This window comes from Amblyomma mixtum, chromosome 5, assembly GCF_055824585.1.
Source record: "Amblyomma mixtum isolate Tamu chromosome 5, ASM5582458v1, whole genome shotgun sequence".
Taxonomy (NCBI): Eukaryota; Metazoa; Arthropoda; class Arachnida; order Ixodida; family Ixodidae; genus Amblyomma; species Amblyomma mixtum.
This window is the reverse complement of record NC_143016.1, coordinates 170,929,363-170,953,938: the sequence shown is the minus strand read 5'-3', so window position 1 is coordinate 170,953,938 and position 24,576 is coordinate 170,929,363. Positions and strand designations below refer to the sequence as shown.

General features: G+C 48.1%; 1 protein-coding gene across 1 annotated transcript; it reads right to left on the bottom strand.

Moving 5' to 3' along the window:
* Positions 1–7,805: 7,805 nt before the first annotated feature.
* On the bottom strand, positions 7,806–24,163 carry LOC149344678 (uncharacterized). The gene is made up of 5 exons (XM_089546339.1): positions 23,794–24,163; positions 12,883–12,944; positions 12,658–12,747; positions 10,244–10,270; positions 7,806–7,967 (listed from the first exon to the last, which is right to left on the bottom strand). The coding sequence occupies exons 1-5, from the start codon at positions 23,864–23,866 to the stop codon at positions 7,914–7,916; spliced, it is 306 nt and encodes a 101-aa protein (XP_089402465.1). The 5' UTR covers positions 23,867–24,163; the 3' UTR covers positions 7,806–7,913.
* Between the last annotated feature and the right edge of the window lie 413 nt (positions 24,164–24,576).

The window sequence follows — 24,576 nt, the reverse complement described above, 5'->3', positions numbered from 1 at the left end:
TGCGGAACAACCGTTCGTCGTGTTCCTTCTGAGTAGAGCCAAAGACAAGGACGTCGTCCATTAGGTTCACTACGCCCGGAATTCCCTCAAGAATCTTGCAGATTTGGTTTTGGAAATACTCCGGAGCCGAAGTTATGCCAAAGGGCAGCCGCTAAAAGCAATAACGGCCAAACGGAGTAAGGAAGGTTGTCAGCGGCTGACATTCCTTTGCTAAGCTCACTTGATGGAAACCAGAGTTTGCGTCGAGTTTGGAAAATTTGACTGCACCGCTGAGCAACCCGAGTGTCTCATCAACAGTGGGGAGCACAAACCTTTCGCGTTGCACCGATTTGTTTAGTTGAGTCAGGTCAACGCATATTCGCACTTGTCCTGACGGCTTCAAGACGGGCACTATGCCAGCACTCCAGTCCGTAGGCCCTTGAACTTTACGAATGACCCCATTCTTTTCCATCTCTTTCAGCTCTTGTTCCACGCCATCTCGCAGCGGGATGGGTATGTGACGAGCAGTGTGAATGGCATAGGGCACGGCATCTGGTTTAAGACGAATACAGTATTCGCCTTTCATGGTCCCCAGACCGCGGAACAAGGAATCAAATCGCGTCTGCACTACCTGATGAACTGATGCTTCGTCCACAAATTTAACTATTCCCAGGCCTTCTATTGCGGGTAAGCCAAGAATCGCATTGCTCACTGAATCGACAACGAACACATCCTGTCTAACCGAAGCACGCTTCCACAGAATGTCGGCAGTAAACTTTCCTTTCAAGTTCAGCCTGTCACCGCCTGGTCCCATCAGAATAACATCCGTAGGCTGTAGTACCTTCGGCAACGCTGAACACGACCCTGGGACAACATTTACCTCGGCTCCCGTGTCAACTTTCGCCGAAACAACTGCACCATTAATAGCAATCTGAACAAAGCGAGCCTTTGCAGATGACACAGCCAAATCTCCCACGGAAAATGTCACACAGTTCACGTTCGGTTGCTCAACCCGAGGACTGCGAATGCCTACCTCTGAAGGCCATGTTTCGGGTTCCGTGGTCCTTTGTGTCCGTGAGCAGACAGCTGCGAAATGTCCCCGGCGCTGGCACACGTAGCACAGTGCTCCTCTGGCAGGCACGACGACCTCGAATGAGGGCCCCTACCACAAGCGGCACACGTCTGCTGATCCGGACGTCTCTGGTTCGATGTCCGCCTATAAACAGTGTCGACATCAGCCCTCGTCAGGGATTCATGCACTTCGCGGTCCACAACGCTCCGAAGATCATGCTGCTGTCGCTGCACAGCTTCTTTCAGGCGTGCCTTAGTGAGAGCACTTTTTAGAGTCAGCGCCGCATCCATTTGAAGAGCTTCCGTCAACTTTGCGTCCGTAGTCCAACTACAAACCGGTCTAGAATCATCCGCTCTTTCATCTCTCCTTAGTCGCATCTATCAGCCAGCCTATGTAACTCCGTAACATACTGATCTACAGACTCGCCTGGTTCTTGGTGGCGGCGATGGAAGCACGCACTTTCGTAGACTAAGTTCCTTGTGGCGACAAAATGGGTGTCGAACTGTGTCTTCACCACTTCGTATTTCTTCGAGTCTTCCTCGGACAGGTTGAAAGGCTTGAAAATGTTGCGTGCCTGTCGTCCCATCGTGTACAGCAACGTACGCACCTGAGCCTCTTGAGTTCGCTCATTAAGTCCTGAGGCGAATCGGTAGTCATCGAATTCTTGTATCCACCCAGGCCACTCGGACGTCTTGTCGAAGTTGAAGCTCGCTGGCGGCTGTACCAAAAAAGGCTGAGACGAAACCTTCGTTTCTTCCGACATTTTCTGGCTGTTATCCGGCTGGTATACGATGCTCCTGGCGGCCGGCCACAGGCGGTAACCTTACGTCTGCCGTGGGTCCCGTATAACCTGGGCAACCACTTCTGACACCATGTAGTGTTTCGCAGGACGACACATGGATGAAGACTAGTGCGTGGCCCCCAGGCCCACGCCCAAAGGAAAAAGCCCCGTTTATTGCAACCTGACAAGTATATATACAGACACTGAGTACGTCACGCATGCGCCGAGCATCACAAGAATACACATGCACTTGCTACGATAGAAACTATGACACGAAGATCGATAACGCCACAGGTTTTTCTCGTTTTGTCAATGGAAAGTTATAAGTGAGTTGTGTATGTCCTGTACGGAGGCGGCAGGGAACAACTTCCTTCTTGGAACGTTCTTGGTGTGTGAAAAACATCCATTCATCTAAAACTGGCTTTATAAAGTGTAGTTTGTTCTTTCAATGTTCCAAGCTAACTGGCAACTTTTCCTTATTTACGGTGTACTAAGACCATCCGATCATTGAAGGGTATGTTTGTTTATTTGCTTGCAACGGGCTTGATCAGCACACAAGTCTGCTCTGTCGTTGCCTTTGATTCCTGTATGAGTTGGTACCCAAAAGAGCTTTATGGTTTTTCCTTGAGTTATGGCTGCTCTTATGTTGTGTATGACGTCAACAAGTATCGGAGTGATTGCGTTTCTACAGTGAAGGGCAGTAAGTACACTAGCGAGTCTGTGTATATGGTACTGTTTACGAGGTTCTCGTTAACTGTTTTTTGTACAGCTACGGAGATGGCGTTCTTAACATTCGGCGGTAAAGATGAATGCATACTGTGGAAGTCTATTTCATTCCAATCCCCCTGTACGACGGCGCTTCCAACATAAACGTCTGTTTTTGAACCATCTGTATAATAAGCTGTGAAAGTACTGTACTTTTCCTCGAGTGCAAGAAATTCTTGTAGTATATGTTGTTGTGGAGTTTTTTTTTTTACGGAACTGTGTAAATGTGAAATCCCGGATTGGTGGAATATTGTACCATGGAGACAGTGCATGGCGTCTTTGCGCAATACCAGGCAATGTGTTTAGTACGCCAAGATAGTGGCACATCTCATCAAATCGCAGTAGTAGTTGCCAGGTAGCTTGCGGTTTACTGTTAAAGGGTATTGTAGACGGGCACTTTGTAGCGATGGGGTAACATATAGGCTTCTCTAGCGAACGGATTTTTCGAATGTATGAGCATGTAAGCATGGCTCTCTTGTCTGTGAGATGGTTGGTTAGTCTCTACATAAAGACTGTTTATGGGCGCCGTTCTGTATGCACCAATGGAAAGACGCAAACCAGTCGTTTAAAGTACGAAGGTCTCACTCACCCATAAACTATAAATCCATAATCTACGGTAGAACGTACCACACAGCTACAAATTTGTAAAAGACACGTCCTATCGGAACCCTTGTGTTTTCGTAACAGTACTTTTAGTATATACAGGGATGAGAAGCTTCCTTTTTGAGACCATTAATATCAGGTGGGAACGTTAGTTTCTTGTCAAAAGTAATGCCTACAAAATTCTGTTTGATTTTTAATAGATAGTTCGGTTTCGTTTAGATGTGAGGAGGGGTGGACTGCAGGTCTCTTTTTCGTGAGAACAGAACACCACTTTTTTCTGTGTGCAGAAATGAAATCCATTTTTGTCTTTCCATGTCTGTAGCTTCTTTATTGTCAACTGTATTTTTCTCTCGCATGTTGTTAATTTGGAGGACGTGCAGGCTATTTGAAGACCGTCGACGTAGACTGAGTACACTATTGACTTCTGGATTATTTTGTTAATAGAAGCCATCATTAAAACAAGCAGAGTTATGCTTAAGTGCATCCCTGAGGAAGCCATTCTTCTGAACGAAGTACCTCGAAAGGGTCGATCCCAAGCGTACTTGAAATGAACAGTTCGACAGGAAGTCATTTAGGCAATTTAACATCCTGCTGCGGAAGCCTAGTTCTGCAAGGTCACGAAGAATCCCAAACTTCCAAGTTGTATCGTATGCTTTCTTCATATCAAAGAGGACGGCAAGACCGTGTTGTTTGTGTATAAAAGCTTCTCTGATTGTATTTTCGAGGCGGACTAGATGGCCTGTCGTTGAGCATGCCTTTTTAAAACCACATTGATGGGTGTCATGAAGTTCGCGTGCTTCGAAGGCAAAAGTTAATCTTACGTTAAGAAAACTTTCTAAAGATTTGGCGAGGCAGCTTGTAAGGGCTATTGGTCTATAGATAACGGGGGAAGCTGGTGATTTTCCTGGTTTCAAGAATGGCACTATGACTGCTGTTTTTCGCTCTTTACGTATTTTCCCATCTATGAATATTTTTTTAAAGAAATTCAGGAGTACCTCACCGACAGGTTTCGAAAGATGGGCAAGCATTTCATAGTGTATCTGGTCGTGTCCTGCAGCAGTTTTTTTGCCGGAAGATAGTACTTCTTTGATTTCTTGTAGGGTAATTGGACTATTGCATTTTTTGTCCCCACCTCCACTACTTGGGAGCCTCTGTTTTTCAGCTATCTTTTTGTATTTCAAAAATGAGTGGCTATAGTGCGAAGAACTTGAAACCGCAGCGAAGTGCTCCCCTAAGGTATCTGCCTGTTCCCCCATACATTTTGGTGTACCAGGTGTTGTTAAACGGGGGATTGTGAAGTGTGAGTAGCTGCCGTTTAGTTTTCGCACCTTCTCCTACCTTTGTTTTGATGTGGTTGAGCTGTTTATAGAAGAGACATAAGCTTGACACGATGTTTTCTTGACCGCGCTTGTGCTCTTTCCTTTCTGAATGTAATAAGGTTCTCATGTGTTGAATATCTGCCAAAGACTCCCCAGGCTCCAGGGTTTATTCAGTTGTCTCTTTGCCACAATTTGTGGTGTATGGCGCTCCACACCCGTGGATTTTGGAATTGATACATGTGCGGCAGAAAGGATGCATGTTGTGAGCATTTTATTTATCTCACCTATTTTATGACTTTCTAAAATGATATCCTCCAAAGCGGCCTTTCTTCTAAACAATTCCAAGTCAGGTAAATGTAGCTTCCAACGCCGTGGTTTCGTGGGAACGACTGTTGGCGAGGATGAGACTTATTATGACAGAGAGATGATCGCTTCCATTTTAAATGTCTAAAACACTCCAGGTAAAATTGCTAAAAACAGACGGTGAACTAAAAGACAAATCTAAAACACTAATTTTCCCTGTGGTTGGAGAGCAGTACGTGGGTTCTCCCGAGTTAAGTAAACAGATGTTATTGCATAGATTAAAATCCTCTATAAAAGAACCTCTAGAGTCAGTTTTCTCGCTTCCCCAAAAACATGAATGTGCATTAAAGTTTCCAACTACCAGGTGCGGCTCTAGAAGCTGCTCTAAAAGAACCTCTTTGTCATGAAGTGTTAATTTAAGGTGCGGATCGATATAAAGAGAGCACACTGTAGTGCTCATAATTTTGCGTTTGTATCGAGTGAAAAACTAGACCACCGCGAACTAGGCACCGTGAATCGGGCCCTGGCTTTTTTTGACCGATCCAGGGAGCTCCGCCGACCCTCCGACGTGGACAGCACGGGGCTGCTCTGGGTCGTGTACATCGCCTCTGCAGAGGCGCTGGACAACCTTGCAGAGGGCATGTTCACATTCGAGTCCGACCTCGACCTGTGGGAAGAGGTCTTGAGGCCCGCCGACCCGGGGGTTTGCGCAGCCTGATTTGGAATTGGTAGAGTTGCATTAGCTACTCCACTTTGGCACGCGGATGGGCGCGCCACAGGCTCACTGCGTGTGGCCTGGACAGGTGCCGAAGCCTGGCGTGGTGCGCCGCGCCCACGAGCCACATCGGCGAAGTTTGTTTTTGCACTGAAGGAGAATTAGTTTGCTTGAGTGTATCGCCTTCTTGCTTTCCTGAAAGAAATATTTTCAGTGCTTTTCAAGGTAATTATTTCTTTTTCTTTCTTCCAGGACGGACATGCCCTGGAGTATGCCGCATGGTCTCCTTCACAGTTTGCGCAGCGCGGGGCAGCAACACATTATTAAGATTGGTGGTCCTTTGAAGAGTATTTCGAGCAAGTTTTCCGGCCGCGACAACTCTGTGAGCTGTGGCCGAGCCTCTGAAAATTGAAACATTTGCGTGGGTTGGGTATGTACGGTCTTACATTTATTTTCAGGTATCCGACTTCAGTGCTTTCAGGCAGTATGCTGGTGTTCAGTCAGGATGAGGTGTTTCGTGTCTATTTCTTTGTTATCCTTCCCGATCTTTATTCGGTGAACATTAATGACACCTTGGTCGGTAACGACCTCAAGCATTGCTTTTTCAGAGAGGTGGACAAAGTCTATTTCAGATATGACGCCTCGGACAGTGTTTACAGATCGATGTGAACTAACGGAGACGGGAATCTCCCCTATGAACTCGAGGTTTGGGAGTTTGTGTACTGGACTACGTCATGCAGGTCGAGCAATAAGTCACCGCTGGCCATTTTTGATACCTTGTACCCAAGGCCCAAGGTATCTGTCAAGCACTTTGCTACCTGAAACGGGGATATTAGTCTTGTTTGTTTTTCTTCTGCATTGCTATGTACAACATGAAATTTCGGGAAAGTTATCTTTCTTTCTCTGAAAAAAGTCGTCTGCATCGTTCCACCTTCTTTTCAGAGAGCGATTATGTTTTGAGGGGGGGGGGGGGGGGGGGAGCCATAAAAAATTCAAGTTTTTCGGTCATGGTGCCAGCCACCCACCACGCAGCCCAACGAGGCGACGAGACAGAAACTGATGAGCAAGCCCCGCCCACGCCAGCTGTACACCTCAACTATAACCAAATATGAGACAACTGAGGGTGGTTGGCCACACAAGGTTAACCCTAGCCGCCAAGAAAGAAGGAAAAACGAAGAAGGGAGTAGGAGACAGGAGAGTTGTAAGAAAGAAGATAGGAGAGTGAAAGACGGAGGGGAGGATAGGGAAAGGCGATTGCCGATTTCTCCCGGTCGGGTCAGGCCAGAGGTGCCGTCTACAGAAAGCTGAGGCCAAAGTGGTGTGTTGCCTCCACCGATGGGCCTGAAAAGTAGAAGCGCTCGGCATTGACTCAACCACCGATCCCCTTTTCCCCGAACACGGCAATGCCACGCACGGCTGAGCGCGGGCGCTCGGGTCCGTGGTGACGCACTGCTCACCATCATCCCCCTTCAGGGATGTCCCTGCGGATGCTCAGGAAACCGTGATGTCGCAACTCACCACCGTCTGCATGAAGCAGACGCCACTGCGGGGGCAATGACGATGGGCTCTCAACGAAATCCATTAGTGCTTCGGCAGTGTTAAAATACTGTTAAAAATAATAAAATTGTTTATTTTCGGTTAGCTTTAAACTTTGGAAGCAGGCAACTGGTAGAATAGCATCTCATTATACGGCTAAACTAACTATCAAAGGCATAGCTTCGAACGTTTCACTATTAGAAGAAAGCAGCATTTCTCGTTTCCAATGCAAGGATTTTACAAGCGGCCGAAACCTAGGACCACTACTTGCTCGAAGTGCTATTTTGGAGCGCTGAAAACCTAGTTGAGCCTGGTGGCTCAAAAACCTGCTTTCTGATTCGTGCTGATGTGAGAAACGGCGGCGTACTCTCCACATAGTGTATGTATGAATTCTATTGTCTACCATGATCTGCGGCAGAAATACTGAGAGGACACAATACGCTCGCATCTGGTGGGACCAGAGATATATTTTGACTGAGTCTCTCTTGTTATGAATTCTTGACTTAGCGTGCGATTGCGAAGAACCCTTAGGGTGAAAACACTAGTTCCTCAGTGTCAACACTGATCGCTCGTAATGCTCTCTGGCTGTTGGAGTTGCGCGTGAAAGCGGAGATACCACTGGGAGAAACCGTCACGCTTTGAAGAAGAATTTACTTGCGAGTGCGTGCGTGTATATGACGGTGAGCCCTACACGACACTTGGTAGGGCCAACAAATGCTTTTTTGAATGCGGACGTGGGCCAGTGTAAGGACCTCATTTTATTTCATCACTCTTCTACAAACAACTACTGCTATGTTCCGAATGCTGCGCTGTAGACGTCGCTTGTCATCTGCAAGCAGTTCAACCCTGCTTGCACTCCCCGTAGGCCTTCTTGACAGCTTCCGCCTCCTCGGGCTGAAAACAATAAAAGGCAAGGACGTATCAAAGATCAAGCGCATGTTATACTTACGAGTGCCTCAAATATTCAGTCCAGTCAACGTGAGACGTTTCATTTATATTACAGCTGTCGTCACCAGAATAGAGCCGCTTGATTTTCAACTTTAATGCCAAAGCTTTTACTTAGTGAAAAATGTCAAAGCCAAACGTGCGTTCTTCTGCATGTCCAGGCCTCTTTCGTGAACGGTAGTAACAAACTGAAGGACAGCGTGTGAATAGCCGAAGCAAAAATACCGACTAGGCCTGGCAGACTAGGACAACCCAGTTACAGAATGTGGAACGCGGATAGCCGTGACTCTTATCTGTTCAGTGCTTAAGAACGTGGAAAGACTGATACACTAAGCTTGAGAGCTACTCACATGTACGGAAATTACACGGCACTAGCGCATATTCAAGTGATTCCTAAGTCTCTGAAGCGCACTTCTCAGGCCGATTCTCCGAAAAAAAAAAAGTTTTTATACTCCCGATGATTTGGTATTATTTAGCAATCGCAGAGTACGTCACATCTAGCGATGAGTGCTGTCTGTCTGACGGTTACTGCTTTCATTCTGGTCTGGTCGGCCTACGCTGCAAAGGCTTTTCCGCCTTCGTTTGCATCCGCCTCACGCTGGCGCGCACAGTGCGCGTGTCCATTCTCCCGGAAACCAGGACGGGGATGACAGCTGCTACGCACGCGCTGCGGTGTTGTACGTTTCCGTGCTTTTTTTCACGGCTTCCTTAATTTTGTTGCAGTTGTTCTCCTCTTACAGACGGATACGCTGGTATGCACACGCCATCCACTACTACGGCAAACCCGCCAAGTGCTTTTATAGCCAATGCGGCTTTTTTTTTTATGCAGCCAGCAGCATCCGATTGTTAAAAGTGCGGTGCTATATCAAAACCACGGCGATAAGCATTCCGTTATAGGCTTAGCCGCGTCGCGCTTACTGGCACGCGCTAAAAGCGCTGGGACAGTTTTCACGCTGATTGGAAGAAGGCGACATCGATGTCTTCACGTGAGCATACTTATCCTGTGTAGCGACACTGTTTCGCTTGTAGAATGCAGTGAAATTCTGAACAAAAACTAAATGGAAAGGCGACATAACCGCATAAGGTGCGAGGTAGAGTAGAATTTGCGTTTTCAATTTCATCTCTGGAGCACCTATGAAAGCTGATCCCTCCAGCTTTTCTTGTTTCACATCTGTAGAAATTAACACGCTTGGTAATGTTAACGGTTGAGTTAATAGCTAGTGGTTAAAGGTTAAGGTTGAAGCCAGTGTTTAGGCTCTGTCCTTTTGCTTGGCGGACCGTGAGCCCAACCTTTCATTCCGCGTTCCTTGGGGCAAGTGATTGACCAATTGACCAGCCTCTCGTATCCCACATTAGCACTGAAAAATTAAGGTGCCTGTAGTTGCCTGCTATTAAACTCTTCTTTTTACTTATGGACAAATGTATACAGATGCCGAGGCCGAAAGTATCTCCCAGCGCAATCGCTTGCTTTCTGTCGCTGTCGACAACGCACCTATTTGCCGCCAACAGCAAATTGACAGTGTTCTTTTACTACAACAGCTGCGACAAACTACAAGAGTCGCAATTGTAGGCGAAATGATTCATTACGCAATTTAAACGCGCGATAATTATGTCGGAGAAGCAGCTGACTGTGAATGCTTATTGCCGCGGTGCACCTCATATTTTATGTCCGACACCTTGGGAAAGTGAGAAAGCAGTTTTGCAGCATAAAAGATTCAAAATATCAGCGCTTTATGATGCGAAACCGAGAAGCTTCACACAAGGAAACGCTCGAATTTTAGCACTAGATAAGTGAGTGTCCTAAACTTTTGCGCTTTAAATCGGCTAAACTTTTCCAAGCAAGAGCCGATGAGGTAACGCTTTTGTGACCGTTTCAACAATGCGTCTTTTTTTCTACTTTTTAATCATTCATCTTTAAGTGATAAATAATTGTTCTATTAATCTCCCTTCTATCAAAACCACACATTAAAAAAAACCCTATGCTTCTTTCCTGACGTATTTCGGTCTGTTGTCTAAATTATATTTAGAAATACGGCATGGTTCCGAGTTTTCATTTTTACATTCGAAGGCCTTAGCAGACAGGTTAATGGGGGAGATATTCCTAAAGTTCAAAGTTTTTGTTTATGCACGGAAGTGAAACTAGAAAACAAGTGCAGTTAGAGCTCCGCTTTAAAGCCATGCGAAGTGCACGCCGAAAATAAATGCAGAAGTAAAAAAGTACTCACGGTGGCGATCGACTTCAGCTTCTCGGCCTACGAAAGAAAAAGAAAATGTCATCGCTGTGGGCTCATGGAGTGATCTTGCTGCATACCGTTTTAGAGGGTTAGGTGTCCTTAACCCGCTTCTAAAAAATGCGGCACCGGTGAAGCTTCCCACACAGCCCTCCAGACAACCTCCGGTGGGCGCACGTCCAGGCACCCACTGGTAAAAAAGCCTCCCCCATCAAAGAACCCACCAGCTCCCGCATAGAAGGTGGTAGCGGATATAAAGCTTGTCTCTCCTCCGCTGTATATTTCTGATATATGAAAAAGACACACACGGCCGAGGGGCACCATATATCTCCATTTTTTGCTATGCCAAGCCATAAAACTCTGAATCGTTCCTGTTACAAACTCGTAGCCGTCTTGTGATTTCGTAAGGTCCTCTTGATTGTGTAACAAAAAAAAGCAAAAAAAAGTAAGCATACTGACATCCTCCGGGAGTTCATTTTAAACGGCGGTCTCGCAGCATCCGTCTGCATCTGTGTAGCGAAAAGTTGCTGATGAGCTCCCATGCCGTCACAGCTTTTCTCCCTAAATTTCGCTTGCAATAAAACAACACTACTCCTTTTAAATAATTCACGTATTAATTCGCAAAGCTTAGTGAGCACTTCCTTATTTCTTTCGGAACAAGTCTAAAATACTGCTAAAATGCGCCGCTAAATATTTCCTCCTACTCAGTAAGCTTCCATAACAGACATGCGGAATGAACTATTAACAGGAACATCACTCTTTCACGCATTTCACCGCAGCATGTTGTTCGCATGGAGCAATGGAGGGGGCTTAACATGTTAACGATATGCTGGCACAGGATAACTTGATGGAAGGACAAGAGCGGCTGGTCGAGGCAGGTATTGAAGTTACATGAGTTGGAAATGATCAGGAGAAAACCATGACCTGCGTAATCCTTGAGTTTAATGTGAATTCATATTTTGCTCTAAGAGCAGCCAGTTTATGGCATCAGAAGCCTGCAGCGATGTTAGCTCTTCTACCCTGAAAGATAGGACGAGTTGGGGCATTTCATGTACAATGAGAATTATAAGGGATTAAATTATAAGCGAAAAAATTTGGTCACTCCGCATTATTTCTTGGCTCCTAATGGAACAACAACACCAATGCATAGCGATCGGCTTCGTTGGTTGGCCCTTTTTCTCTATTCACCTTCACTGCTGCTCACCCAAAAAGGGCAGCGGCGCTTATTAGAAGCATTTTCAGCACACCTATCATCAAGTGGTCAGTCATTCCTACGCTGAGCTTTATTTCACGTTTATTTTATCCAATAATTTATTTTATCCAAGCCCTGCAAACTGACCAGCCTGTTCTACTTCCAAAGTTGTAATTTGTTTCTGTTTATATTTCTGCTACACTCTGTCATGACGTGATTATTTCAATTTACTTGTCTTTTTTTGTCTTCTACTTTTTTTCTATTCTATATTTTATATTTTCTATATTTTTCTGTATTTCCATATTCCTTCTATATTTATATATTCATGTATGACTGTTGAACACCCCTGTACCACCTCCCCCCCCCCCTTATGTAATGTCCCTAACGGGACCCTTAAGGGTTAATAAATGATGATGATGATAATGCAGACAAAGTTCTGAGCTCTAGTGAAAAATTGCTATCCGGTAGCCCCCGCCAATGCAGCACGGACAAATTTTTAGGAAAATGAAAATTTATGGAATCGATCTGAATATGCACAAAGTGCGCAACTATGAAGCGCACAGCTTATGTCACGCTTTAAGCATTACTTGCAGCACGAAGCCCTTCGGGCTATAGGCTGCTTATGTTGAAAGAGAAAGATGCGAAAAAAATATGATTTTAGGCTAAAACAAATTACTCTCATTGCTTTTTAAACAGATATGAACACTCGCATCGTTCTGTATTGAAAAGAAACCAACTTCAGCATTTTCTCAAGCGAGGCTGCTTACACATTTTGCTAAGTAGAACTCCTCAGTAATAAGGACACAAAATATCAGAAGACATTTTAAACGTTATTTAAAATTCAGTTTTCGCAGACACACATAGGCTTCCCATATAAGAGAGTATACTGCTGTTTCCCGAACAAGAACACTGCTAATATTTTAGCGCCTGCGTTTATATTAGTGCGGCCATTTGAATTTGTAACGTCAGACAACCTACGGACGAAAGGCGCTTAGAGACACGTGTTTCATATTTTTAGGACACACGCAACGGATCCGCAACAACCAACGCCATCTGCCTGCAGGCTCTTATTACAGAACACTACCTTCCGTGTCACAGTGAACACTTCATTAAAATTTATACCTCAGAAGTACCAAGGAGCATTTTAGACAAATATTCAGTTTCGACATTGCTCGAAGGGAGTTATCTCTGAAGAGTGCAAAAGCAGTCCACTCACAAAGTCCACGTCAGCATCGCATTGCTTCTTAAGAATCTCGGCCACGTTGTTACCGTGTTTCTGGATGAGTTCCCTCGCCTTTCCCTTGATCTGCGAGAGGAATAATGCGTCAGAAAGCTTCGGAGCCGGTGAGGCTAGGCCGAGAATAGCTTAAGCATTCTGCGTCTACGTCGTGCTTCCTGTTGTCTGAATGCAGAAAAAGTGGACTAACTAAGAGACTTATACCTCGGCGCTAAGGTGGTCTCCCATGCATTTCACCAATGCCGAGATCTGGTCGTCGTTCAGGGCTGAAAGCAGGAAAAAGTTGTACATCACATTTATTGCCCCATGACATTGCGGTGTGCGAAAATTCCATTGTGCTTTGATTACGTACCTACCACCGCAGTTTCTAAACTGGTACAATACACAGTGCCCAATGTTTGCGTGCGTGTAATGCTGAAATTAAATGACACCAGGTGGCCCGGCGCAAAATGCGTTTAACTGAACAGCTATCAACATTAATAAAAGAGCGAGAGAAAAACCGCCGAGGGTTTGTGAAGCGTCAGAACAGTCACATTGATATTGTAGACTTACTATTTTTTTTTCTCTGCAAGAAAATAGCTGGTGTGTCATGGTTTGTGGATCTGACAACCACGAGAAATGCTATATCTTCTCAGCAGCGGCAGCAGAGTAATACCCCGTGTAGTGTGCCAAGTGTGACAGGTTCCGCTACCACCATGCGCCGACACTGCGCTGCGCCTGACGACGACGAAGTTCCCCCGCTCTCTTCTCTCTTGGTGCTGGCTACGCCCGTCTACGCTGCCAGACCCTGCACAGCGGTTCGGTCTCTTGAGGACGTCTAATAAACGCACCCCTACAATTGGTGGAGGTGCTGGGTTCGTCCCCTACCAACCTGGAACTCCGGAGCCGTACGCTGCCGCCTGTGTCAACCATGCCAAATGAGACTGCCCCAACACCGGCGGCCAGTTCAACCACCGTCATTTGTTCTGGCGCCATCCGGCAGCGTGACCCTGCCCTCTTCAGTGGCACTGCCGACCAAGATGTTGACGACTGGTTGTCATCGTATGAGCGAGTGAGCAGCTACAACAAATGGGATGACACTATCAAGCTGAGTAACGTCATCTTTTATCTCACGGACGTGGCGAACCTCTGGTTTCGAAACCATGAGGCGGTTCTACCCACTTGGCCCGTATTTAAGAAGAGTTTTGCGGAAGTATTCGGCCGCCCTGCGGTGCGCAAGCTCCGTGCCGAACAGCGCTTACGGGACCGCGCTCAACACAACGACGAGACCTTCACAAGTTACATTGAGGACATCGTTGACCTCTGCAAACGTGTCAACGCCGCCATGCCAGAAGCGGACAAGATCCACCACATCCTCAAAGGCATCGCTGACGACGCATTTCAGATGCTCCTCGCGAAAAATCCCACCACCGTCAGTGAGGTTATTAAGCTTTGCCAGAGCTACGACGAGCTCCGCAAGCAGCGCGCTTCCACACGGCGTGCCGGTGTCTGCGACGAGGCCCTCTCTACACTGGCCCTGGGCGGTACTTCTCCTGAGGACTCCCCTCTTCTCAACCAAATCAAAGCCTTCGTTCGTGAAGAGGTCGCTCGCCAGCTGTCCCTCATATCACATTTTCAAGACACCGCCCGCCAAGTTCCTGACTCGACCCCGTCTTTGGCTCCTACCATTCGCCGTGTCGTGCAAGACCAAGTCGCTGACCTGCTACCGTCAAGCCCTGTGCTCCCGCCTGTGACAGCACCCCTGACGTACGCCCAAGCAGTGGCCAGGCCACGACATACGCCGGCACCCGATTCCTACCAGGCCGCCCCTTCTTTCCGTCCGCCGCCGCCGTCTGAGCCCCCGTCTCAAGCTCCGTTCTCAAGAGTTCGCCCACATCCTACGAATCCCTGGCGTACTGCGGACAACCGACCCATCTGTTACGCCTGTGGTCGGCCCGGCCATGTCGCGCGGCTTTGCCGCCAGCGCCTTCCGCCTTCTCGACCTGATCTGCGCTCCTACCCGTACGATGCCGAACTATCCTCGCCGAGAAGTCCACCTGGTCCCCCCTTTGTTTCCCCTGATCGCCAAATTTACACCACTCGCCGATCGCCTTCCCCTCGACGCCGTTCCCCTTCTCCGATGCTGCGACGTTCTAGCTCCGCACTTGAGGGAAACTAACAGCCGCAGTTCCGGGGGCAAGAACTGCGCTTGTTTCGAACTCCTCAAGTCCTCCGAGTCGTCCCGCTAATGTAATCGTAGTGTTCGTGGAAGGTGCCAAGGTTCTCGCCCTCGTCGACACGGGCGCTGCAGTATCTGTTATAAGTGAAGCTCTCTGCCGCCGACTCCGCAAAGTGACTACCCCACTTTCTGACTTTTCGCTTCGCACCGCCTCATCACAGCGCATTCATCCCTCAGCCGCATGTACGGCCCGTGTCCTCATTCAAGATGTTTTGTACACCATCGAGTTTATTGTGCTGCCTCACTGCTCACACGACATCATCCTGGGATGTGACTTCCTTTCGACCCATCGTGCCGTTATTGACTGCGCTCGAGCTGAAATCGCCTTTTCTCCGCTGTGTGACGCTCCCTTTTGCGACGTACCTATGCAGTCTGCCAAACTTGTGGTCGCGACTGATACCGACATTCCTCCGTTTTCTGCTGCCCTCGTACCCCTCTCCTGTGCCGGCGTCACTCATTCAACTGTTTTCTTCACGCCTTCCGAAACCGCTTCCCGCCATCCCTGCCTCCTGCTTCCCTTTGCTGTTCTGACGATCGACCATGGACAAAGTGCAATTTACGTCTCGAACCCATCTTCGAGCCCGTCAGCAGTGCTCCGAGGTGAATGCCTCGGGCGTATTGAAGAACTTGATTCCTGCCTTCCCTACCCTATTCTTGATACCACCGCTTCCTTCGATGTCGATGTGCTCAGCTCCTGTGATGTTAAGAATGATCCACCGCCCTCCGACGTCTTCCACCGTGCCATTGACGCTGACCTTCCACCCGCGCTACGTGATCAACTCGTCGCCCTCCTCCAGCGCTTCAGGTCTTCTTTCGATCTTCCTCAGACTGCCTTGGGCCGTACGTCTGTCGTTGCGCACACCATCGACACCGGTACACACGCCCCTCTTCGCCAGCGCCCCTATCGTGTCTCGGCTTCTGAGCGCCGCGTCATTTCTGATCACGTGGACGACATGCTCCGTCGGGGTGTCATACAGCCCTCTCACAGTCCCTGGGCGTCTCCTGTTGTGTTGGTAAAAAAGAAAGATGGTTCCATCAGGTTCTGTGTTGATTACCGCCGGCTCAACAACATCACACGCAAGGACGTCTATCCCCTGCCACGAATCGATGACGCCCTGGACTGCTTGCAAGGAGCTGAGTATTTCTCCTCGCTGGATTTGAGGTCAGGTTACTGGCAGGTGCCTATGGCTGACACTGATCGCTCAAAAACTGCCTTCATAACACCTGACGGCTTATATGAGTTCAACGTCATGCCGTTTGGCCTTTGCAACGCCCCGGCAACTTTCCAACGCCTGATGGACACCATCCTTAGTGGACTCAAGTGGGAGAGTTGTCTTTGCTATCTCGATGACATCGTCGTCTTTTCTGCGGACTTTTCTTCTCATCTCATCCGCCTGGAGCGCGTTCTGACTTGTCTTACTGACGCTGGGCTCCAGATGAATTTGAAAAAGTGCCGCTTTGCTGCCCGACGACTCACCATTTTAGGACATGTAGTCTCTAAAGACGGCATTTTTCCGGACCCCGCCAAACTTCGTGCAGTTGCCGAATTTCCGAAGCCCACCTCACTGAAGCAGCTCCGTAGCTTCGTTGGCCTTTGCTCATACTTCCGTCGCTTCATCTTAAATTTCGCCTCGATCATCGCTCCTCTTACCCTTCTACTCGCAGGCAGCTCCAACCTCTCCGCTTGGACGCCTGCTTGCGATGACGCCTTCGACACCTTGCGCCGCCTTTTGGTTTCGCCTCCTATCCTGCGCCACTTTGACCCGACTGCGCCTACTGAGATCCACACTGACGCCAGCGGTATTGGACTGGGTGCCGTTCTCACCCAACGCAAACCTGGCTTCCGTGAATATGTGGTCGCCTACGCCAGTCGGACCTTGAGCAAAGCGGAGGCCAACTATTCTGTTACCGAACGAGAATGTTTGGCCATCATTTGGGCCATTGGAAAATTTCGTCCCTATGTCTACGGTCGCCCGTTCTGTATAGTAACCGACCACCATGCCCTGTGCTGGCTGGCCTCTCTCAAAGACCCGTCAGGCCGCCTAGCTCGCTGGGCTCTGCGATTGCAGGAGTATGACATTCATGTCATTTACCGCTCCGGCCTCAAGCATAATGACGCGGACGCTCTTTCCCGCTCGCCGCTACCTAGTGCTTCATCGCCTGCTCCTGTGTCTGTTTACGACTTGTCCTCGCTTGCCACTGCCGACATGTCAACCGAGCAGCAGAAAGACCCTTGGATCGCCAGTCTTATTAACTTCCTTTCGAGTCCTCCGACTGATAATTCGTCCCGTTCTCTCTTACGTCAAGCCCGTCACTTTTCTATTCGGGACGGTCTCCTCTACCGTCGCAATTACCTGTTCGAAGGACGCAAATGGCTCCTAGTGATCCCCCGCCATCTACGCACCGACATTTGCGCCGCTTTTCATGCGGACCCACAGTGTGCCCACGGCGGCGTGTTGAAAACCTACACGCGTCTGCGTCTTCGATTCTACTGGCGTGGCATGTACCGCTTTGTTCGCCACTTTGTGCGATCTTGCCCATCCTGTCAACGGCGTAAATGTCCGCCTCACACCTCGCCTGCTCCACTGCAACCGTTACCCTGCCCTGCCCGCCCGTTTGACCGCGTTGGCATAGACCTCTACGGCCCCCTCCCTCCCACTCCCGCTGGTCACCGCTGGATTATCGTGGCCGTGGATCATCTCACACGTTATGCTGAAACGTCTCCATTACCATCTGCCTCCGCCCGCGACGTGGCTTCCTTTCTTCTAAAGAACCTGATTCTTCGCCATGGTGCTCCTCAAGAACTGCTCAGCGACCGTGGACGCGTATTCCTGTCTGACGCTCTTGAGGCCCTCCTCAAGGAATGCCGCATTATCCATCGAACCGCTTCGTCTTACCACCCTCAGACCAACGGCCTGACCGAGCGTTTCAACCGAACCCTCAGTGGCATGCTGTCCATGTACGTCGACGCCAACCACTCCAACTGGGACCAAGTTCTTCCCTTCGTCACCTACGCATATAACACTGCGACACAAACCACCACTGGATTCTCTCCCTTCTTTCTTCTGTACGGCCGCGAGCCCCCCTGCACGATGGATACTCTTCTTCGCTACCGACCCGACATTTCCGAGTCCACGCCACTGTCCGACGCTGCCAGGTACGCCGAAGAATGCCGCCAGCTTGCTCGCTCGTTTACCACGCAGACCCAGTGGCAGCAAAAACATGACCGCGACACTTCCGCGGCCTCTACCTCCTACCCTGCCGACTCCCTTGTGTGGCTCTGGGTGCCTCCCACAACTCCCGGCCTTTCGCGGAAACTGCTGCATCGCTATCATGGTCCCTACCGGGTTCTCAAGCAAACATCTCCGGTCAATTATATTGTTGAGCCTGTTGCACCCGCTGCGGACTTGCGTCGCCGTGGCCGCGAAACCGTCCACGTCGACCGACTGAAGCCGTACTACGACCCCTCTGTTCTTCCTTCCCCTTAAGACGCCAGGATGGCTCCTTTTCACCCGGGGGAAACTGTAGTGTGCCAAGTGTGACAGGTTCCGCTACCACCATGCGCCGACACTGCGCTGCGCCTGACGACGACGAAGTTATGCGCCGACACTACGCTGCGCCTGACGACGACGAAGTTCCCCCGCTCTCTTCTCTCTTGGTGCTGGCTACGCCCGTCTACGCTGCCAGACCCTGCACAGCGGTTCGGTCTCTTGAGGACGCCTAATAAACGCACCCCTACACCCGTAAGTTTTGTAGACAAAAAGTCACCTAAAAGTCGCTCACGTTCTCTAACGGGACATGTGCGTCCTTGAAATAAGCCTGAATAGAAACAAGTTTGTGCCGTGTTTTAATGCGCAAACACGAAATGCTCATGATGAAAAAGTGTAGCGCTCAAGACAAGGACAGAACGAAGAGGACAACTCATGCGCTAACTTTCAACTGAATCTTTATTCAATGCACAAACAGTGTTTAAATACTGCGTGAACATCAGAATATCGTCCCAGAGGCCTATCACACCGCAAGTCAGTTTTCACATTTGTTCTAGCCATCAAGAAAAAACATCTCCTTCTTTCATAGAATACAGAGGGGATGCTTACACACTTATCTTCTAAGTTTTTTATTAATCTTGCTTCAATAATCTCCCGTGTTAGCTGTTTCCTGCTTCTGTTAATCACCTGGCATTCATCGAACATCGGCATGCATGCATCTGGTTTACATTCCTCAAAGTGTTGTGAAAGACTAACTTTCCCATTTTCTATATTCTTATTGTGCTCCCGTAGCCTCTCGTTTAGGCATCTCCCGGTTTGTCCTATGTAAACCTGACCACATAACAGTGGCAAGGAATACACGACACCTTCTGCGCAGTCAACAAATTTTTTCTTGTGATTCTTCGTACAGCTTTCATTTTTCACAGAGTAAGGATTTGTCATCTTACATAGTTTTGCCAGTTTATCTGGGGCCGAAAACACTACCTGAACGCCTACTCGTTGGCCTATCTTTTTCAGATTATGGGAAATCCTGTGCCTGTACGGAACTAGTACGGAACTAGTGCTCTGCTCAGGCAGAGTTTGACATCTGAAGTTAATGCCTGAGAAATGTAGGAGAAGATGCACAGGATCTCTCATAATGCGAAAAAGATAGGCCAACGAGTAAGCGTTCAGGTAGTGTTTTCGGCCCCAGATAAACTGGCAAAACTATGTAAGATGACAAATCCTTACTCTGTGAAAAATGAAAGCTGTACGAAGAATCACAAGAAAAAATTTGTTGACTGCGCAGAAGGTGTCGTGTATTCCTTGCCACTGTCATGTGGTAAGGTTTACATAGGCCAAACCGGGAGATGCCTACACGAGAGGCTGCGGGAGCACAATAAGAATACAGAAAATGGAAAAGGCAATCTTTCAGAACACTTTGAGGATTCTAAAACGAAAATATGCAAGCTGAAGTTCGATGAATGCCGATCAACAGAAGCAGGAAACAGCTAACACGGGGAATTATTGAAGCAAGACGAATAAAAGACTTAGAAGATAAGTGTGTAAGCATCCCGTCTGTGTCTATATCAAAGAACGAAAAGATGGCTCGAAGAAAATGTTAAAAGCGACTTGCACTGTAATAGGCTTGTGGGACAATATTCTGATGCTCTCGCAGTATATAAACACTGTTTGTGCATTGAATAAAGATTCAGTTGAAAGTTAGCGCATGTGTCCGTTCTGTCCTTGTCTCGAGCGCTACAGTTTTTCATCATGAGCAACCAACTCGCCCAATCATCCACCCTGACTAAATGCTCGCTACAGAAAAAGCCGTCTTGTGTTCCTGGGGATGAAGCCTCGAAGCACAAATGAACTACACTGAAACACTTAACGGCCGCGAGTGGGTTTCGAACCCGGGGAAGCTTTAACAGGTCCGCTTTGTTAGCCACTGCATGAGACCACTGTGTCCTCGCCGCGATGCGAGTCCGGTGCGCTAGCTCAATATATCGCTGCAGCCCAACATCCCGCGTGCTACACCGTGTCTATGAAGCTGTGCTTTGGACGTCGCCGTCCTCGTCAACTTCCATTCGTGCGCTAAGGAGCCAAAAACCGAAAATGAAGTGAAAAAACTAAGTGCTTGTGCACCAAATTCTCATTTAGACTAAGTAGCTCGCTAGGGAAAAAAACGACTTTTCTCGGGGTTAAATAACGGGAAAGCCGCCTACCGAAGATGACAGGTGACAAAATAGAGGGGAAGAAATCTCCCATTTCTTCTTGTAGGGGACAGGTGGGAGGGACAAAAGATCGAAATATAAGGAAAAAATTGGCTTTGGCTTAGCTAAGGATATGCCTGGATATCTCGAAGCGAAAAGCTCTCGCTGCTTTTCAGCCAACTCCCAAGCTACCACTTCGGGATCGGTGTTTCTGCGCCGTCCGACTGTTGCTTCTTCTCCTTCCATGGCGAGTGTCTGCGCCTGTTCTATGGGCAAGCGCGCCTTATATACCGCTCCTTTCAAATGCGCACTGCGCACGGCTGCGGCGAAAGGTCAGGCGACGGAGTCAGCGGCGGCGACGGCGGCCACCTGCGCCGTGAGTGACGTCGCTCGGTTTCGCGCATGCTCAGAAGTGGCAAGTCTGGCCTTCGGCTCACGCGAAGCGCGGTGTTGACTAGCCTAGTGAAGCTTTTAACTTCAAAACCGTACATAACGAAATACTCGGATATAACGACTCTATTTGATGGGCTCCTCATTGCTTCTTAAGCGGATTCGAGAGGGCGCATGCTTTCGCATTTCCTCCGCATCAGAAAGATTGATCAACGTAAACTTAACCCTCTGTAAGAAGAAGAAGAGGATGCCTCCGCGGTGCCGCACTTCGTCGTCATCGCTGGTGGTTCGGGCGCGAGTTTCCTGCTGGAGCTGCTTCCTTCAGCTGGTTCTGCCGTCCTGCTACGACCTGACCGCTGCGTGCGTTGGTCGCCGTGACCCACTAATAAATCCACTGTTCACTTGGTGGAGGTTCGGGGTAAAAAAGGGTATTGAAGACCAGAAGTGTGCTGGCACCATTGAGCAAGTCAAGCACGGCGAAGGGCAGTGAGATACGGTGGCGGCAGAAAGGAACGTCGGAAGGTAAGAAGAGGACGGTGGCATCTGCGGTAGAACCGGCAGAGAGAGGAACGAGGACAGCGCTAACGGGCAGGATAGTAGTGACCAACGCGCTGCTTGCGATGGTCGCCGTGACCCACTAATAAATCCACTGTCCACCTCAATTTAACCCAGGCAGCATAATCACCAAGATTAAAGAGATTATACCAAGCAAAGTGACTGGGCTAGGGCACGTACGCCGCATTTAGTTTAGGGAAGGAAATCGGTGGTTAATTTGTCGCACCGCTTCAAATCATATAGGCGACTAAATCATATAGGCGTCTACAGTTTTAGCTTCACGTGAAAGGAATAACCAAACGTATTTCTTTTTTTCTAACTTTAGTTGCAAACTAAAGAAACGCAAAAAGCCGCGGTTGCCGTCTCACAGTTTACAAGCTCTGGTAACAGGTCTCATGAATGTTGATAACGCTTATACAAAAAAAAAGAAAGGCTTTACGTAGCGTGTGTGTCCGTGTACTGCTGTCGTATACTGCAGCATATCAGAAAAAATCTGAAAGCTTTAAACTTACCGAATGCCAAAAGAATTTTTATCACGCGTAGGTCATTGTGATTTGCTTTTGAAAGAAAACAATGCCTTTCGTGATGTGGAAAGTAGGAACTATAGATTACTGTTAAATGATTTATAAGCTTTCTGACAATTGCAAAGCTTCAAGGCTCTTTTAGACTCACCGGAGAACCTTTGCAGAAAAGCTTATTTCTTTTCTAGTTTCGTTTCCACCAAAAGGTTTTAAAACACCGCTGTCTAACAGCGGAACCGGAAACCTGTGCGTACGCGCGGTGTGTTTTCGAAGAGATTACGCTTCCTTGGCAAGCATAACGTCACCGCGCTGTTAGTGACATGAGGGAAGCTATCTAGAGTCTGCCAAGTAGGACTTCTCAAACAAAGCTCAGTTCGCCTAATTTGCCAGAGTTTGAAACAAAAAGTCTCTTTTTAGTTTCTTTTTTAAGCAGAATACTGACAGCACGATATCTGCTTCAGATGCGTCGTCATTCTCTCGAAACCGAAGCTAAGAGACCGAGCATCACCGCTATATAAGCATTAGAAAATTGCGCTTTGGAGCGTAACGGTAGGTTGGCCTTTCGCCTTTGGAGCTGCCATAGTAATGTTTTTTCCTGCTCCGAAACCATCCATGTGATAAAAGAGAAAAGAGACTTGCTGAGGCCTTCTAATGTGACTTTGCCTCCGGGTAATGAGTTTACGCCGACAATAAGGCAGAAAAAAAATAAAGAATACGCTCTCGGCAAGTGGAGCTCGTAATGCACGCGAGAGGCAACAAAAGCAGCCCTCGCGGTGAAGGAAAAGGGTTTAGACAATATCCGACTCTCCGACAATGGCCTCAAAAACCACCTAAAATATGTTGGCTTAGCGGCCTATCTTGCGAAGCTGCACTAAGCTAAGTGTTACTCAAACCAATGCTAGCGCAAGCAGTGATTCCTGGAAAGGTGTAGTACAGTGACCAACTTTTAAGCGGAGAGGTTGTGAGGGCTACGTGCAGGAAGAGTTGGCAAGTAAAATATCTATTTATGACATGTATGTTAGTACCTTCTTAAGCTTTGATTTTCGTTTCGATGACCCGTCTGGGAGAGGGCCAACCTCGAAGCTTTGCCAGTTCGGGCACTTGCAGCGTTAACAGCCTAGGCTATTCTTCTCAGTTATTTTTTTAATCTGTTTTGTAAAACTCCAGGTTATTTCTTGGTGTCAGGACACCTGATTCGGAAGTAATGGGAAGCGACGCTTTTCCACTGATAAAGTCCTCTGCAATGTATTTGTTTCCATAGAAGCTACCATTTTTTTGCAGTCGCTGACACTGCGCCCGTCTGAAATGTTTGTCATTTTATCTTCATTTGCTGTTTTTCACACCACGTGCAATCACTGACAAATACTCTGTTTCTAGCTCCCCTTGCATTCGCTTTGTGGGCATCAAACATGAATGAGGGACAGGTATCTTTAGAAAAAGGATTTTATTATAAGCTTGGTTGATAAAACTACACACCTCATGGTGCGGAGGGGGGAAACGATGAAATAAGTTATCGAAAAGAAATCTGTGTACATAGCGACATCAAGATACATGAGCAGACGGACATGATCGGGTGTATGAGTGGCTTGATTCATGAACACGTCGAGAGGCGTGGCTCACAGATGTGCGCTGAACGCAGTAAGGCTCAAGCTTAGTTCAGAATTTCGTGGTAAAAGACAAGACCACCAGCCAAAGCTCTCGAGCAGTCGCGAAATGTGCGAAAATCAGGGAAATCGTTTAAGCTTTCTTACCGCACAGTTCATGGGCGCCCTTGACGACGAAGGCTCCGGCCACAACGAGTGCACACACAAACAGCACCTTCATGTTGGATGGGCTGAAACTCACCGGGAAAGCAACAAGGAGAAGACGGGGACTGCGAGTGCGAACTCTACGTCCCGCGCTCTTGGCACCCCTTATATATGCACAATCTAAGTGCCCTTGGCCAGAACGAGGAGCATCAAGCTAATCCTCTAAGTTATATTAAGCAATTTCTTGCAATATTTGTCATCTGTGCTTACACAGGTTAGCTCTCCTTGCACGAACATGAATATAGTAAAGAAACTAGACGTACACAATAACGAAAGAGAACCACCTTTTCTGCGCACAGAAACCCAAACGACGCGTAACAGGAAACCTTGTGGCTACGACGATACTCCTAGCTCATTCCGCCTTCCTCTTTTTCTGTTTTTGTCGCGATCATATCACGCCCTTATGCCTCGTTGTCATTCGCGCGTGACACTGCCTATTGCACACCTTCCCGCCCCCTCCGCTCCCTGCCGCATGACGGGTGCGTGCGGATTTGCGTGTCGCGATTGCCAAGGGCAATACCAACCGCCTTTTCACCTGCACACCCTCGGCCTTGAGTGCGCTGGGACGTGCGGTAATGCGGATTTGCTAAGCGATTACGGTAGTTACACGCAATAGTTTGCAGACGATGAGAAAGGCAAGGGATGTGACAGAAAAGACTAGGCACCAAGGTCACGCGAAAGAATCATTCGATAGTTCAGCCGTCTGGGTTGAGAGGCAGTGTATCT

Bases quoted from the DNA above. Each gene is read 5' to 3' on its own strand.
- LOC149344678 (XM_089546339.1), bottom strand. From the start codon at position 23,866: ATGAAGGTGCTGTTTGTGTGTGCACTCGTTGTGGCCGGAGCCTTCGTC. The intron at 10,271-12,657 runs GTGAGTGGACTG...TTTCTTTCGTAG, and splicing joins GCGATGCTGACGTGGACTTT to GCCGAGAAGCTGAAGTCGAT. The intron at 7,968-10,243 runs GTGAGTACTTTT...TATTGTTTTCAG, and splicing joins AGCTGAAGTCGATCGCCACC to CCCGAGGAGGCGGAAGCTGT.